We start from the raw sequence: 17831 nt of genomic DNA, 5'->3' as shown, positions 1-17831 counted from the left end.
GGTATTTTTGTACACTTCTTTCTTGATCTGGCCTGTGCCAACAAAAACTCTTCGACATCCTGGTCTGAGGTGTTGAGTTATATTAGATAACTACACAGTGCTCTGACAGGATCGTTGTTAACAAAATCCCCAAGGGAAGGGATGGAAAAAGAAGCAAATCTGTCATCATGAACCAAGGAGTTTTGAGTCTTAGCAACAAACCCAAGGACAAATTCGAAGGCTACTAGCCCCTAACCCTTGGTATGCTTTACAACAAAAGCTATGCCATGGAGTTCACCCACTCTCTTTGATGAAACCAAGGTTAGAACTATAAGTGTCTTGAGGGTCAAGTCCCTGTCCCATGACTGACATAATGGTTTGTATGGGGCTCAAATGAGATGACTTGGCATCAGAGTCAGATTCCAGGTAGGAGGTTTGAGTTCTCTAGGAGAACAGGGCTGATGAAAACTTTTGAGTAGCATAAAGATTTCCTGAGATGAAGTTAGGTTCACGTCCTGCAGACAAAGAACCAATCCCAAGGCAGCCTGTAGCCCTTAATGGCAGAAACAGAAAGATGTTTTTTGTTCTGAGGAAGATCAGGAAATCAGCTATCCAATGGAAGCAAACCATTATAGGGTAATATTTTTCTAAGCCTGTACACATTTTGACAGTTACAATGTACACCCTGTGAAATTACCTGTAACTCCTCTTGCAGTAAGGTGAGTGAGTTCCTGACATGCTCCATGTTATTGACGGTTATGCACAGCTGCTGGGCCCTTTCTTCCTCTTCTGTATCTGTTGCTAGGGTATGTAGACGCTGTTGCAGGAGGAACACATAGTAGTCTGCTGTGCCTGACATCGACTGTGATAGCAAACAAATATTATGATAATGAAATAGGAATAAGTGTGAATGAAAAGAAGGCATAATATTTTCCATAATCACTTGACAATAATTTACTGTAATATATCTTGGTGTCAAAGGTTTACGTGATAGAGTAATACATATTTATTTCTCAAACAAGTACTAATTGTATGTAAAAAAATATATATATACAACACAGTCTAAGATATCAGAGCAAGGTTTGATTTGACCTCCAGTTTACTTGGGATGCATGCAAGATTTTTCTCTGATGCATAAGTTGCAAACATTATATTCCTATCTTAACGTAAACCGGTCTTCATAATTAATACTCATAATTATGTAGTACTACTCATGCTAACAATATGGAGAAAATAAAAAGGATTCAAATTAAACACACTCATATATTCCCAGTTATAAGTGGAAACAAAAATAAGTGAACAACCAAATAGCCTGTTTTTTCACCAATGAAAATGAAAAAAATAACTTTTCTGTACTGTTTAAGACACACCTTATTTATTTTAGACATTTTCATTCCGATAAAAAATCATACATATCCTATCCTAAAATTCCTGTACCTTTAACTCGACAAGAAACACCTTTTTCAGACCCTTTTTAGGCATTCCTCCAACTGCGCCCCCCCCTCCCCCGCAAAACAACAACAACAAAGTAGTTTGTAGGTTTACTCCCTGAGTAAGCAAAAATATTGGATGTAGCTATACTACAGTAACTTCGTAGTGCTACTATGTCCTTTTCATGATAATTCATAAATAAGTTATCCAGTATTTCCTGTACTACTATTGAATACTAAACTATAAAAATTATTCTTTTATGTACCACCAATTTCTTCAACAGAAATTGAAAATACCAAAATTTATGCCGTACAGTTTCTTTATAATTACACATTTTAAGAATATTCCTTGTAATAAATACAATAATTCACCTAATACAGCTGTAATTAAAAAAAAATTCACCATGTCCACAAATACTTCTCAGGAATGATGAATTAAATGGTATACAGGCAATCCCCGGCTTACGATGGGGGTTCCATTCTTGAGACGTGTCATAAGCCGGAAAATCGTCAAAAATCCTAGGAAAACCTTACTCTTAATGCTTTGGGAGTATTAAAAACTAAGTAAGCTGCATTTTCATAAAAAAACCTTCAAATATTGATCATGCATTTTTGGAGTCATATTTCTTCTGCCAGACTGGCGTTGTAAGCGCCATAACCCTGGAACATGCACTGTAAACTTGGAAATATCTGATAAATGTAATTGAAAAGCGTTGTAACCTCGGAACGCCGTATGCTAAACCCGTCGTAAACTGGCGATTGCCTGTAGTTACATATAGGAAAGCAATTTTCCTATTCCTTGATTATAGGTTTTGTGCAGTTTTCTATTCTGTTATGATTTATTTCATGATGTTCTTGTATTCATACCATACTTTGGTAGTATTGTTATTTATATCTTGCATTGTCAGGTCATTATTTTTTGGCAAACAAATTCTTTGCATTTCTGTTGACTCAGCTCTTCCGGACATTATCATCATGCATGACCGGGGCATGGAGATTGTTTGTTGTTGTGCACGAGCAAAAGTTGGATGTCATGTGATAGACATCTGATCTGGTTTTGATCAGGTCTTATGGGCGGGTCATATGGCCATATGTATTTGTGTATGTGACAGTGTAAGTTTCTTATGCAGTGAACTCCCCGTATTCGCGCACTTTGGATTCGCAGACTCACATATTCGCAGATTTCTCTCTGGAACATATACCCCCATTATTCAAGGAAAATTTTATTTTTCTATGAGAAATATCCACAATTTTTTTTTTATTAATTTAATCATAAAATGCACCTTTTATGATAAAACTATTAAAAAAAACCAGGTATAAAATTTTTTTTGTGGGTTTTTGTGATGAAACTATTAAAAAAAACAAATAAACATTTTTAGTGGGTTTTTCTTGAGTTTTAACTAACAAAATGGGCAGTTTTAAGTATTTTTATAGGGGTTTCACCTATTCACGGATTCAAGCTATTCATGGGAGGTAGGGGGGAAGCTGTTACACATTCCCCATGAATACAGGGAGGAACGCTGTACATATATGGAAAATAATGTGTAACTCGGCACTTGGGGCTATGTCACCAATTACCATGGATCTATTTTGAGTGGGAGCTTATCTACTGCTGAAGGGGTAAGCGAACTTACAGTCAATGCCCAAAGTGTATTTTTTTTTTATATCTTGAGCGGTTGTTTTTCAATTTTCTCTTTAATATGTGACTTTGTTCCCGGATATTTGTATTAGCCTTTTCCCTGTCCATTGGTTTTGTAATTTTGGTTTTGTTTTATTACCATTTATTTCAGTGTATTCATGTAGGATTCCTTCTTTCTCTGATGATGGGGAATGAAGTGGTACATATCAAATTGAACTGGGACTCTATTAACTATGAATTCTTGACTGGGGAGAATGAATGTGATTGTGTATTTTTTGACTAGTTTTTAAAGATGAGATAGCTGCTGGAGAGAAAGGGATTTTTGATTGGTTTTGTCTAATTCACAGTTTTATTTTGATTTACTATTTTCCATGTTGGTGTATCATTTGGGTTTTACTCATGTTTCATGTAGAAGACAGTTTCAGGACTATTTATTTAGTTAATCAGTGCTTAAATGACTAACACAGTCCAGACATTTAGACAGCAGTTTTAGCCTCATGCTACTCATACTTTGAAGGTTTGGTTAGATTATTTTTAAAAAATTAGCTTCCCAGTGGGAGTCTGATAAGCATTTCAAACAAAATCGTGATAATAATACCTCAATGAATAAAAATAATACTGTTCAACAAACATCACTCGCAAAGTCGATTAAATAATTTGGATTGACACTTTCAGATCTTTGGTACTATTTCAAAGAATGGTTCTCTGGATAACAGAATCATAAAATTTCATGCTTTCTCTTGAGAGCTAGATAATATTTCCTTTTCACTAAATCACTGGGACTAAAGTACCACGTTTATAACCGTTCTCATTAATCTTACCTCAATCATCTTAACAACCAAAGTGTACGAAGAACATGGGTCAGGCCATGCCAAATGCCTCCAAAATGTCTTTACGTGGTAGAAACATGATGTGGTGTCAACCGCTGATGTTGTGTACTGAAACCATGGTATAAAAAGCAAAAATGAAAAAACAGAACTCCTGATGAGGGAGAAATATGATGTGATATACTAGTAGTACCATTCATACTATTTCCCTATTAATTTACAATTTGCAAAAGCCATTTATTCATGTGATTTGTGGTACTTGTACTTAAACTTCAACATAACACTTTTTAATGCTTTTAGCAGTTAAACTCTAAATTGTGTGCTTTGGTCGTAAGTTAATGACAAAAGTTATATAATCTGCGTTTTAATAGAAAGGCCAGGCATGATAATCCTACTATGTACTGTCTGTTTATGATATTTTGTAACAGACAAGCAGTTACAAAATTTCATTTCTTTATGTTGTCATTTACAAAAGATATAATAAAGATGCAAAACTGGATATATTTGCATAACATATCCTACTACAAAAAGGTTAATGTATGTGAGAAACACTAAAAACAAAACCCTAAAAACAACAAATAAAATTGCTGATATTAATTGCAAAAATGATTTTTTGAGAATCAAGGCGAAGTAAAATTATTTTTATTTTGAGAAAGTAAAGAATTATACCTACCTGGACGGGTTCTCCTGTATTAGCAACTCTATCAGTAAGGATAGCAGCTCGAATCCTACAAAGCATTCTGTAACACGTAACATCAACCCATTTAGTTACCGAGGGAAGAAAATGACCCCACACTGTTCCAAGAAGTAGAGTACGTCTCTCTGAATTTGGGACATGTTCCTGGAATCTAAAGACATCCACCATATTAGTAATGACACTGAAACAAACTTCAAATAAACACTATAATAATGCAATTAGAGAAATTAACCCCAAACAATGGCCAAGGATGCACACAATAAAACTTAATGAAAATACATACAAAAAACTAACAGTCATCTGTGTCTTTGCATATAGATTTGGTTTGGTGGTAAGGTCAGTAAGCAAAAAGCTTTTCTCTAATCATCTCCTCATCACTATCATCACTTCCTGTGCCTTGCAAAGCAAACAGCATCTATGGAATTATGCCATTTATATCTTTCCTGCACTTTCACTTCCAATCTGTTAACGTTCAAACCATTTTATATACATTTTCATGCTCACCAAGCAGTGTAGCCATTAATCTGACATCTGACAATTACCCATATTGCATTAGTAAGGGCAGAAATATGTGCTACGTTTTACTTCGTAATACAAACTGTCCTTCTCTGCATATATGGACAGCTGGTGCAAATTCTGAGCTATTTAGTCATAACTGAACTTGACAGACATTCACTATTTTGATTTTGCCAACAAGTGTGGCCGATACACTATAAGATGGCAGTAAACAGTTAAAGTGACACAGCCTTGAAGTTAGTCAAGCAACTGGTTTGAGTACCAAACTGAAGGAAACTGGATACAGACGCTTCTCAACCTATGAACGAGTTACGTTATGAACGGCTGTTCGTACCTTGATTTGCTCATAAGTCCAACTTGATATAATCAGTCAATACATACAGTACTATTTATGTTTTTTTTCAAACTAAAACACAATACTAGTACTGTATTGTATTTTATAAATTATATTTAAACACCAAATATATTAAATACATTAAGTAAATGATCACGGTTATTCGTTATCTCTGTAAGTTCATAAAAAGATTTTCTGTTATGCCCACTTTCCGCCTCTGGTATGATTCAAGTAACTTGATCGCAGCAGCTGATAAACTTTCCATCTTTCTTCATCTATGTACATGAGTGTATCATATAACAACCCTGCCAAGGTTTAAGTTGTAAGTTAATGGGAGACAATGCACTTTCATTTTTTATATGGATATACAGCCTTGGCAAATTTCCTAAAATCTTGGAAGCAACCTTCGGCTTTGAAGGGTATTCGTTTCAAGAAATATGTGGGGGGAATGTCATTATAATCAGAGTCGTGTTTGTAGGAAATAAGTGGATGTGAGAATTCAAACAAAATTACCACTTATATTATCAGGATAGGTCTTGCAATCAACTAAATAGTGGCTTCCATGAAAATTTTTATTATTTTGGAATAAAATTTAAATTAATAATTATACATAGTGCACAAAATATTTGTTAGCTGAAATCCAATCTCAAGGCGAACTGAATTGAGACGTGCTATTTCTGATCTCACGACAGGAAACTTCCTGAAATATCGGAGGTGGGGGCGGGGGTGGATGGTAATCACGGCTTTGGACGACTAGGACAATTTCAGTTTCTAGCATGTGCCTCCTGGACTGAGAAGAGGAAGAAAACAGAATGTAAAGGAAGGAGAACTGAGGAGAGGCTGTAAATACGTACATGGCAGAAGTTCCCCGATTCATGAGGAGGAACAATGACGTTTAAATCACATAAGAAAAACACAATGCTGATTTGACACCCAAAGTTATTGTAAAAGTGTATATGTGGTTTAGAAAGGCTACAATTATACTAAACTCTAACAGGAATGACCCCTTGATGGCCAAACGGACTTTTGAGTTTTGCCCCACAGATACTATTATAAAAAGCTGGCACACGCTAGATCAAAATATAATGCTGGACCTTATTAACCATGGCTCTCGTTCTGCTGCAAAACATCAACCAAGTTTTTCTTCGACACACTGAAAGGTGGACTGCAATTTCATGGCACTACCTAACTCTAGCTTCTTGGAAGCAACCAAAGAAAGACTGAAGGCAAAAGGAAAAGATGGGCTAAACCCGAAGCTTTGTCAGGAACATACTAAATATTAGTTTCTGCTTTTTAAGTGTTTGCACTAACCATTAAGGCTCGGGTATCAAGCAGAGAGGTCAATTAAATTAAGACTGACAAACACGAAAACCTCTTATGATTGGTTCCAGGAACTTTAAATCATACATTTTCCTTCTTCCTAGACAACAATAACACACAAAATGAGAAATAAGTGCTCTATTCTCTTCTTTTAGTAAGCAAATTATATCAAAAGTTAACTCATTTTTAATAAACTGAATAAAGAGTATATTTCAAGTTCTGGAAAGACTTCGGTACACAACTGATCTTTAATCAAAATAACTACCACTAGATTTTTGTAATACAACAATGTACATTATTTCATGTAAAAGCAAAAATAACCATAAATAATTTTTTTTTTATAAAACTGACTAAGCTGACCAAGAATCAGTTAACAATTATGCCCTAAAGAGCAATATGTAATCAAACTCCTGAGCACAAGGATAATAAAAACGTGAATAATAGGAGTCAAGATTCTCAAAATAGATGATCTACGAAGGAAGCTACGTACTACTTGTATACAAAACCGAAGTCTCTTGAGTGCTCTTCAGAACTGATGCTGTATCATTACCATTTATATAACGGCACATTTCAAAAACTCTCCATCCTAGGAGAAAGAATTCTACATCGAATGACTTACCTAGAGAATTCAGCCAGAGCGAGGTAGAGCAAGAAGGGCGCCGTCGAACAGTGGGGGAAGTAGTGGGGGGATTCCTTGTTCAGCTCCAGGTCCCTCAGCACCGAGCACATCTGCCACACTTCGTTTTCAATGTCCTCGTCCATCTTGAAGGATTTGCAGAGAGACAGAGAAAGACAGAGGTTATCTTTCATCAATATACTACCAAGAAATACCTTTACGCTTTGCTAGCATGCATTCTACAAATAAGCCACCCCACGTTTTCTTACGAAAGATAACTGATATATATTACTTGTAGCACAAGCTATTATGAAAGATAGGGGGAAAATTATGTTTAAGGCCTTATCAGTCAGCTGTATTCTTTAGCTTCATAATTATCATCTAAATCTAAGAAAGGAAGTCAATTATGCAAAGATCACTATCAGCTATGGGGAAGGAGGCATTTTATAGAATGTATAGAAAACATTATAAATAACTAAATGCATTCACTTCCATGTAGTTACTTAAGCAGCGACTAACGTAAAACTTTAAAACTTTCAGATCCTTATAAACGTACTATATATTTATGTACATGATGAGCAATGTTCCTGATACAGCATAATCTAGACAAAAAAGAATCTTGTTTCGTAGTAACTTAGTGGATACCTACTTCATGCTTCAGTTCTTATTTCAGCTTCAATGACATTTGCCTCTTAATTTACTGCAAGTGACATTCATTATACACTTCATAGTATAAAGTTTTTCTACGTAACAACCAAAACTTAAATTGAATTCCAGTACAGATACACACAAACACACGCCGATGTTGTGAGGAGGCATTCTTTGAAATGATACTCGAAAGGTAAATTCACTCTGCACGAGAAACAGAGCATAATTACGTAGTTTAAAATAAAAATGGCAATTTGTCAGAAAATTATAGACATTTCATATATATGCAATTCCTAAACATTCACACACACACATACATACTTACATATACAAGAGGACAACCACGCAGACAGCAGCACTCTTGCACGCATCAGTTTTAAGAAATGAATCAACAGCTGCTTCAAAAATGAGCAGAACAACAGTGTTTCATCCCTCGCCCAACCGACATGAACAAAAGACGAAGGGTTATTTCCCTATACTTCACTTCATAAAATGAACCCCATTTTTCAAAACGCCTAACTGATTAAAAAAAAAAAAAAAAAAAACACCTGCTTACGCAAGACAGAAATCCTGTTCTTGAGTAGAAACAGATTTCTTTTTCTCTCCACAAGACAAAAACATTCACATTACTCGAAAATTTTGTCACTGCGATGGTGTTCTGAAGAATTACTGACAGGAACCTTATTTAGCTATAATGGAGAGAGAGAGAGAGAGAGAGAGAGAGAGAGAGAGAGAGAGAGAGAGAGAGAGAGAATAATAATCAAAGTAGTAATTACAAATAAAAAATATGTCAGAGCCAATTAGCACATAATACTATAGCAGATTCACATCAACCGTGCATCTGATGTCTAGGCCTATCCCTTACGACGCTCCTGATAGGTGGTTGGTAAGCAAATCAAAGGGCTGGAAACTCTCAGTCTCTCTTGAGAGTTCACACAGGCAGGATGTATGCTCCACCTCTCCTGAGGGAGTCGTCTTTCAAAAGCACCCTTCCTATGTGAACTCTCAAGAGAGACAGAGTTTCCAGCCCTGTATTTGGCTTACCAACAGCCAATCAGGAGCGTCGTAAGGGACGGGCCTAGATATCAGATGCACGGTTAATGTGAATCTACTGTATTAGTTTCAGTCCCTCAGTCGATAACTAGGGATAACTCAGAAGGTAGAGAAGGAAGAAGCAAGTGACAAACATACGGCGAGAATAATGAAAGCACAATCGCAACAAAGTACAAGACAATGAATGGCATAAGACGTCCATCCTTCTTAGCGACTTTTTCAAACAAATTAGGTTCAAAGCTGCTCTTCAATAAGTACAATGTTTATGTAATACAACCGGTTAAATTTCTTAAAGATGTAGATACAAGTAAATTCCGATGCTGAAAATCAGTAAATATATGTGAAGTATTTAAAATTTCTCACGTAATCAAGTGATCTATCAATGAACCACTGCTGCCTATCTAAAAGCAAACAATCTTATTATACATTTAATGTTAGAATCAGAAAGCCTCCTTGGGCAATCACACCCAAAACAACGAAGGTACACAAAGTTCTGTCATCGTACTACTCAATTTGCTGGAGTTCAAAGTTAGAGCTAGCGAAAAATACGAAAAAAAAGAAGGAAGAGAAATAATGTCTTTTTGTTTCTTCTCTCGCTTCGCTTTATTTTCTTCATTAGCATTCCCTAAAATGTATTTTTTTTTTCAATATATATATCAACTGTTTCCTTTCGCCTCATATTGCACGGAAGAGAAAATGTCCTCTACACCAAGCGAAACTGGAGCCTCTTTTTTTCGGGGCGTTTTATAAAGGGGGAAAAATGGCGGAGGCTCTTTGTAGTGTGACTTTGATGAATTCTGAAGGCAGGGAAGGAGAATTTGTTTATTCTTTCCTTTGCATTACATGAAAGGGAAAAAACAAGGTTTCATTATCTGCATCATGCGAAATGAAATATGATAAAATTGAAATCCAATATTAGTATTTACTGTAGACAGACACTGCACATCCAAAGAAACCTTTTTAATTAAAAACGTATGTAATTGAGAATCCGAAATCAAAAGCCAGCTAACGCAACTGAGAATTCACAACTAATATAAATATGCAGCTGTGACTACGAGCAGGAATTCAAAGGCTCGAAGAATTCAAGGTAAAAATATTTTCCCTCTGTAAATGAAACATTCCTGGCTGTATTTTTGTATCGACTTCTTTCAAACATGAGAGAGAGAGAGAGAGAGAGAGAGAGAGAGAGAGAGAGAGAGAGAGAGAGAGAGAGTCGAACATAAGAGAAAAAGGTAGATATCTTTTAAGTTTTTCTGCAGTATAATGAATCAAAAAGGAATAAAATGTTAATTTCTGAGTTTTCTCCACATCCACAGACGCAATCTCCTCCTTTTTTATTTCCAAACGTTCCTCAGATATATTGCTGCATTTACATCCCTAAAAAAGTATTCTTCACTTTGGAGCAAATATCTTTACCTCAAAAGCCCTCCGATGTCTGAAAACACCAACAAGAATAATAAGTGATAAAAACAAAAGAGAGTTACGATAAAACCATAACTGCGTTAACATAGGCGATATTGTCAATATAATGGTAACAAAAGTAACTACAATGACTGTCATCATTAGTCTCTACTTTAAAAACCGTACCCTTCAAAATAAGATTCATCTTACTGATTTCGTAAACTTTCATATTTAATTTATTCGATTTGGAACAGTTTTCAAAATAGCAGTACATGAACGCTAACCCGATTCAAAGATTCTCATTAATCAGAACTTAACTTTAATGTAAAGTATACACGAATAATACTAATTTTGAATTTTAAATTATGTAACAAATTTTCTACCCCTTCAACAAAAACCTTCCCTAGCTCTTTCTATGACAATTTCCATAAAGGCGTTGGCTCTTATTCCCAAGATATAAAATAAACTCTGCGCTATAAAAGGTATAATGTACTGTCGGCCAAAAAACTCGTGGCAGAGTTTCATAATTTTTCGCTCACCTGCCTGACGCACGATTCATGCCTTATTTATCTATTTTTCTTTTCAAAGATGGGAAAAATCATGTGTAATAACGTTAAAAACAGTCAATGATATCTTTAGAACATTATGTTATGTTATTGTGTAAAACTATTTTCCATATAGTAAAACTGACGTGAACGAAACGAAGTGATAAAAAACCTCATATCACAACCATAGATATACAATACCAAATAGATAGGAGACACCTATCACTAGAAGTATCGCATAAACATAGTCCTTAAATTATCATTTCAATATTAAGTTGAAGGTAATTGAACTATTCCATTTGTTAAAATTTACAGAAAATATTGGAATCTCACAAAATGCTATCAAATTTAAAAACAAAAAGAAAAAAACCGATATCTTAACAGTGTGAACCAGGCGACCTCACTCTATTGCTTTTGATGTTATGTGCACGGGAATCTAATGTCAATGTGTCATTTATCGGTCTAAGAAACATCCCTCGATGAGCGAGAGAATTATTGCATTGCATTCGGTGCAAGTTCCTGTTGGAGAGATATCAAGAAAGCTTAATAAACCGGAGAGAATCATACATAGATGAATAAAATTGTTTAAAGAACGGCAAAATTTAGAACATGGGCCTAGAGGTGGAACACCTCGAAGCACCACATGAGAGCAAGACAATACAGTAGTGTAAATGTTGCTGAGCAACATTCATTTGTGAACTTTGAATTCTAGTGCCTCGTCACGACATTGCTGAACCAGGAATCATAACTAGCTCTACGCTTATGACTGGTGTCTGATGAATACTTTAGATGGAGAGGAAGAGATTTTTAAATCTACACTTGAAGTCTTTGATAGTTGTCTAATGAATAAGCAAACTTATCTTTGATGGATGAGAGATTCAGTTGGCTTGCTCTTTTTTTTTTTTTTTTTTTTTTTATCGGTGGCCAGTGAATACCACGGATAGGGAGGGAAACGGTTTCAATGATGCATGCATTTTTTTCTTCAAAAACCTATAGAATACATTTTATTGGGAGATACTTTATTAACATCGGCCTAATCCTTCCATCACTCCTATACGCCACCTCCGCTCTCTTCTACATCTCAGGCGACTATAGATCCGACTTCTCACTACGAACTGCATCTCGTGAAAGCATCACTAATGATAACGGTTATTTTAAAATTCCCCGCACCGACAACGGACGTCTTAAAATACATGTTTATATAATATTTTCTGTTCAAAGAAACTTTATCTTTCATTCCATAAAATATGTGCATACACTCGTGTTACACCCTGTAGCCGTCACAGAGCAACCCTTGATTAAAGCAGTAGGGTTTTCTTGAAAAAAAAAAAAAAAAAAAAAAAAAAAAAAAAAAAAAATAAAAAAAAAAAAAAAAAAAAAAAAAAAAAAAAAAAAAACATAATAAATAGACTTAAACGAGAACGTCACCTTTCATATTTCTTATCCTTTCAGCTACTTATAATATGCTTATGGTAGTAGGTCTAGTAGGTATACATGTGAAACTAATTTGAATTAATTTCTATTTAGCAGAAATGAATAGCTTCAAAAAGATCAACCTAAGAAAGCTTTAAGGAAAGTAAGCCTTTCTTAATGTATTCGTCAGTTTTGACTCCCACATCTTTCCAAGATGTCCAAATGAAACAGGACGATATGCAAGGAATTCGATAAAAAATAAGTCTGAATTATATTAGTTTGATTTTTTTATGATTGCTTTTTGACTTTGAATAGGTAGGTTTGAGTTAATCATGTTAAGCAATTGTGAAAAGGATAAGAAGAAAGGCGAACATGGCTAATAAAACAAGAATAACGGGAATAGTCAAATAAAGCAGATTAATATATATATATATATATATATATATAGTATATCTATACCTTTAAATATCTATATATATATATATATATATGATATATATATATATAGCCGATTTAAATATTCATTAATATTACGTATTCGAGAGAGTATACTACTGAAAATAGACCTAGGCAAATCATGTGGGAAAGTCAGAAGTCCAATTTAGGCCCACTAAATGTGTCATGCAAATTATTTTATTGATTAAAGGACAAAATTAGTTTAACTAAACATCGTTTTCAAAGAATGTTAACGCCTTGATGTATTATTTATCGGCTGTAGGAGACGAAATGACAACACCCCAGTGCAGTACGATACATTGAGTCAAGACTCGAGTGGCAGCAAAGCCAACTTCAAAATCTTCGGTATGCTGTCACGAAGCTAGAGTTGAGAATAAAATTAGAAATCATGGACCCATCGGTATATATTTTCCTTACTTTGCAAAATAATTATTTTCAATACATTGAATAAGTCTACTCAATTCTAATGTAATTTATTTCAAGTATAGCACCTTTGAAAGGAAATGTTATTTATTGTTAAGTAAATAATCTGGCACCTGCATATGGCAATATTTCCATAACGAACAATGAATTAAGAAACTACGCCAATTCTTCGTTGGCCGTCTGTACTTGCATCTCACTTTAAATATGTAGAAAACGTTGGTTCTTAATCATCAAAGGGGTCACATCCATGCCTTTTACACTTTAAAGGAGTAAAATTCTTTGTATTTACTCCTTAAAGCTCTAAATTCCTAGGCTGGTTCTTGAGCATAAGCCTAGGCTTATGCTCAAGTAAGGTTTTTAGTTTCATGGCTCTTACAAGCTGGAAAATTCCTTCTTTCTTACCTATATAAACTGTAACTCCTTGGCACTTATGCCTAAATATACAGAAAGCTTTAGCTATTACTCCGGAAAGGGTCAAATCCTTTGCAGCCACTCCTAAAAGCAGTAAATCTTAGCTCTTACTCATACAAGCTGTAAAACCCTCGACTCTAACTCCTACACGCTATAAAGTCCTAGGCTCTTATTCCTAAACATGAAGGAAACCTTACTGCTTACTCATGAAAAGTGTAAGTTGCATGGCTCTCACTTTGATAAGAAGCCATAATACCCTTGGTTCGAATTCCTGCAAGTTGTAAAATCCTTGGCTCTTCTACAAGCTGTACAAGCATCAGCTCTTACTTATGGCGGGTGAAAGAACTTGGCTCTTATTTATGCAGGCCATAAAACCCTTGGCTCATTCTCCGGGAATCTGTAAGACCAAGGGTCATATGCTTGCAGGCTGTAAAATCTTTGGCAATCCCCCCTTCATTGTTGATAACCTTGAAACATTTGGAATTATTGGCTCTCACTCCAAGAAGCTGTAGGGTCTCTGATCCTTGCTCCTACAAGTTGTAAAACCCTTTCTCTTACTACATATATGCAATAAAACTTGCCTCCTACTCATGAAAGGTGTAAAATCCTTGTCTCTCACATTTCCCGGCATTAAAATCTTTTACTTACTCTTGAATGTGTAACATATTTTAGCTTCTACTCATGGAAGGTGTGAAATCTTTTCCTGTTACCCCTCAATGAAGTGAAATCCTACGCTCCCATTACAATAGCTGTAAAATCTTTATCTCTTACTTACAAGGTGTAAAATTCTTGGATCTTACTCTTAAAAATGTAGAAACCCACAGCTCTTACTCATTGAAAGTTAAATCCTTGGCTCATACAGCCGCCCATTAATCAACAAACATAAAACACGTTTTCCAACCTCATACTCTGCCAGTTCCTGAACACCAAGACCCCGTTTTTATTGCATTGCTACTGGACCACTAGTCAAAAATATTTTGGAATAACATTAAATAATTCTTGTTTTATATTAAAATAATCTCGGCGTCTACACAAGGTATGAATATTTTTCATCTTTCTTTACCCCATGAGTGTAGATTCCTGGCATTTCTTCATTTGCCATCCTTTCAAATACCCTTCCCTCACTGAGAAATCCCATGCAATTCAATTCAAAGGCTACCACCCCTTTTATTCCGCGCATATTCAACACTTCTCACCTCCAAGAGAGACTATTACGTATACCTTAAATTATTCGTTTCCCTCCACAATATATATTTTTTTGCATACATACATACATACATACATGCATGGTGACGCAAATATTTACATATCCATTTACATCATTATAAATATGTGAAATGTAAACTATTATCGTTACCTGACAATTTTATTGTTGTTGAAAGATATAATTTCACAGAAGAAAATACAAACATAGAATAATATATATATATATATATATATGTATATATATATATATATATAGATATATATATATATATATATATCTATATATATATATATATATATATATATATATATATATCATATATATATATATATATATATATATACACACACATACTATACCTACAATAAGTCCCTTTCTCAGAGGTGCTTGAGAAATAAAGCAATCCTTTCCTTTGGTGAACATCTTAAGCCCTGTCCACACTAGCGGGCTCTGCCCGTCGGGCAAACAGTGTTCCCATAACCCATCCCACTATACTGACCAACCGAGTATAGAGCCAGAACGATACAATTGTTTGGTAACACTGCTTCAGAAGAGAGAGAAAATATAAACATCTGGAGGTGGCCAACGGGCATGCCCACTAGTGTGGACAGGCCATTACACAGCGCACCTCCCTCAATATGAATCTATAAAAGCAGCGAAAGGTAACAACAAAGATAGCAATGCCTACAGAGACAGAGCATCTGAAGAGAAACAACAAAACTCTACATCACACAATAAGGAGTGGAGAAGGAAGAGCAACGACTTAGATGATAATTAAACATTTCTCGATTCCTCCAACACGATACCAAACAAAGTTCCTTGGAAAGAGGTATATGGCAGCCGAAAAAGAAATTCTGAGGGGCGTAATAAACATATGAGGGATCCCAAGAAGAAGAGAAATCAAGACTGCTAAGTGCAAGTCGTATGTTCTCTTAAGTCTTTATGGTTTAATTCATTAATATCTTGTCGCTTTGTTTGATAGAATAAAGTCTTTATTTTTACATTATTTTTTTAGCCTTTTTTGCAATAAAAAGAGTGGGCAAGGCAGGTTTCATTACTGTTTTCTTTACAACACTATGGCGTTCACCACCGATTTTGAGCTATAAGTAATTGATTTCCATATCTCTTTTTCACTGATCAGTTTACGTGCGCATTGCAGTTTCATGTCTTACCTAAAAAGTTGATTTGAATTGAATAAAGAATTTAGACCAAAGGCCATGCACTGGGACCTATGAAGTCATTGAGCGCTGAAACGGAAATTGACAATAGAAAGGCTTGAAAGGTGTACGTGAGGTCGGTGAATACCGACCGAGGAGGAACACCGACCGAATGCTCTGGTACGAAAACTATTTTCAATTTGGCGCCAAAACTCACCACCAACACAGCAGCCATCTTGGTGAACAATACGAAAGGAACAGGTGTACGCTATCACGTTATCGGTGTCTATCAAGTAAGAAAATTAATTTTTTTGGATGTGTGTTTTAATTTTTCATGCTTCTTATATAGTGTCTCACATCCATGAATGTGGCATGATTGTTTATAATTAAATTTCATTATGATATTTAGCTATACTGGCATGCTATCGAGTGAAATGAAGTTTGTCCTTTCAAAGTGGATGCCACGGCATTGTATAAAAAAAAAACGAGGTGCGGGGGATTACTGACCATAAACATGCAGGGAAACATCGCCCACCACCACAGATGCGTGAAATTATGAATATTTTGAAATATTTTTGAGTTTTTGAATATTTTGAAATTGTGAATATTTTCGAAATACATAACAAAAAGTGAAAGTTTTTTTTTTGTGTCAAGTTGAAGGTGATAGTTAGTGAATTATGATGCAATATCAGTGTCATTATGCCAAAAACAGGAAATTTTTATTGGATGGGTTCAACTATACCTATTCATTTGTCTAATGTCATTAAGTCTTTCTGATCTAGCCTACAGCCTTCTTGGAGGCCTGATCATCAGTGTCATTATGCTAAAAACAAGGAATTTTGTTTTTAGGAGAGTTCCCCCAACCCCCGGTCGGTGTTTCCTTGCGTATTCGGAGCACCAACCGAGGTCCCGAAAATTTTTAAAGTGCAAAATATGACCTTTATTCTCTGAGTTAAAGATTTATGAGTATACCATAGGTGGGCCATGTTGTGCAGTTTGTTTTGGGCACAGTGTGCACTCTCTCAGGTACAAAATGGATTTTTTAGGCAATTGTTCCTACTAATGGGTCGGTATCCCCCACCTCACCCAGGAGGAAAACCTCGCAACAACGGTTGCACTACGAGTCAATTGTACGGAGAGGGTGGAAAGTAAGATCGAAGAGAGAGAACATGAAAGGAGGTACAATAAAGGGACCGAAAGCACGCTGCAAAGACCCTTAGGTATTGCTTACAATGTACCACATGAGGTGCACTGACGACATAACCCCCTACGGGATATCCAGAAAGTCTTATGATGCACTGAAAACTTTACTTCTTGAATAACATAACCTCACTAAAAGAGCAAAGTAGAGCGTAATATGTTAGTCAACAGTAATTTACTTCCAAGGTCGCCTCGACCTCTTCCTTTATAAATTTACTAAGCAACACCGAGTGTTATCGAGATACGTTAGTTTAGTTAAGTAATAAATAAATATACACAATTACGTACTGAAGAGAGAGAGAGAGAGAGAGAGAGAGAGAGAGAGAGAGAGAGAGAGAGAGAGAGAGATTGTTTACTACATACACGGAGTAAATACAATTTACTTTGATTGGGATCCTTGTTTGTTCCCTTTTCAGAGAAACCAAGCGAGGTAATAAAATGTTTTATGATCTCACCCAATTACTTTTATATCTTCTCCTTCCTTTTTTATGACAGCAAGATTTCTTCGTTTAGTACAGTTAACAACCCTGTCGACGGTTTTGCAAAGCACAGCATGTAG

The 17831-nt window shown here is 35.4% G+C and overlaps 1 protein-coding gene across 1 annotated transcript in view; it reads right to left on the bottom strand.

The window, feature by feature from the left end:
- LOC135221282 (BAI1-associated protein 3-like) overlaps positions 1-17831 on the bottom strand; it is a 464894-nt gene that overhangs the window by 71138 nt on the left and 375925 nt on the right. Inside the window, exons 19-22 of the mRNA XM_064259094.1 lie at positions 7362-7504; positions 4549-4723; positions 3870-3986; positions 677-841 (exon numbers count right to left, since the gene is read on the bottom strand). Coding sequence (XP_064115164.1) covers positions 677-841; positions 3870-3986; positions 4549-4723; positions 7362-7504 — 600 coding nt within the window. The remainder of the gene's footprint in view (positions 1-676; positions 842-3869; positions 3987-4548; positions 4724-7361; positions 7505-17831) is intronic.

This window comes from Macrobrachium nipponense, chromosome 2, assembly GCF_015104395.2.
Source record: "Macrobrachium nipponense isolate FS-2020 chromosome 2, ASM1510439v2, whole genome shotgun sequence".
In the NCBI taxonomy this organism is placed as follows: domain Eukaryota; kingdom Metazoa; phylum Arthropoda; class Malacostraca; order Decapoda; family Palaemonidae; genus Macrobrachium; species Macrobrachium nipponense.
This window is presented reverse-complemented; position numbering and strand designations above follow the sequence as displayed.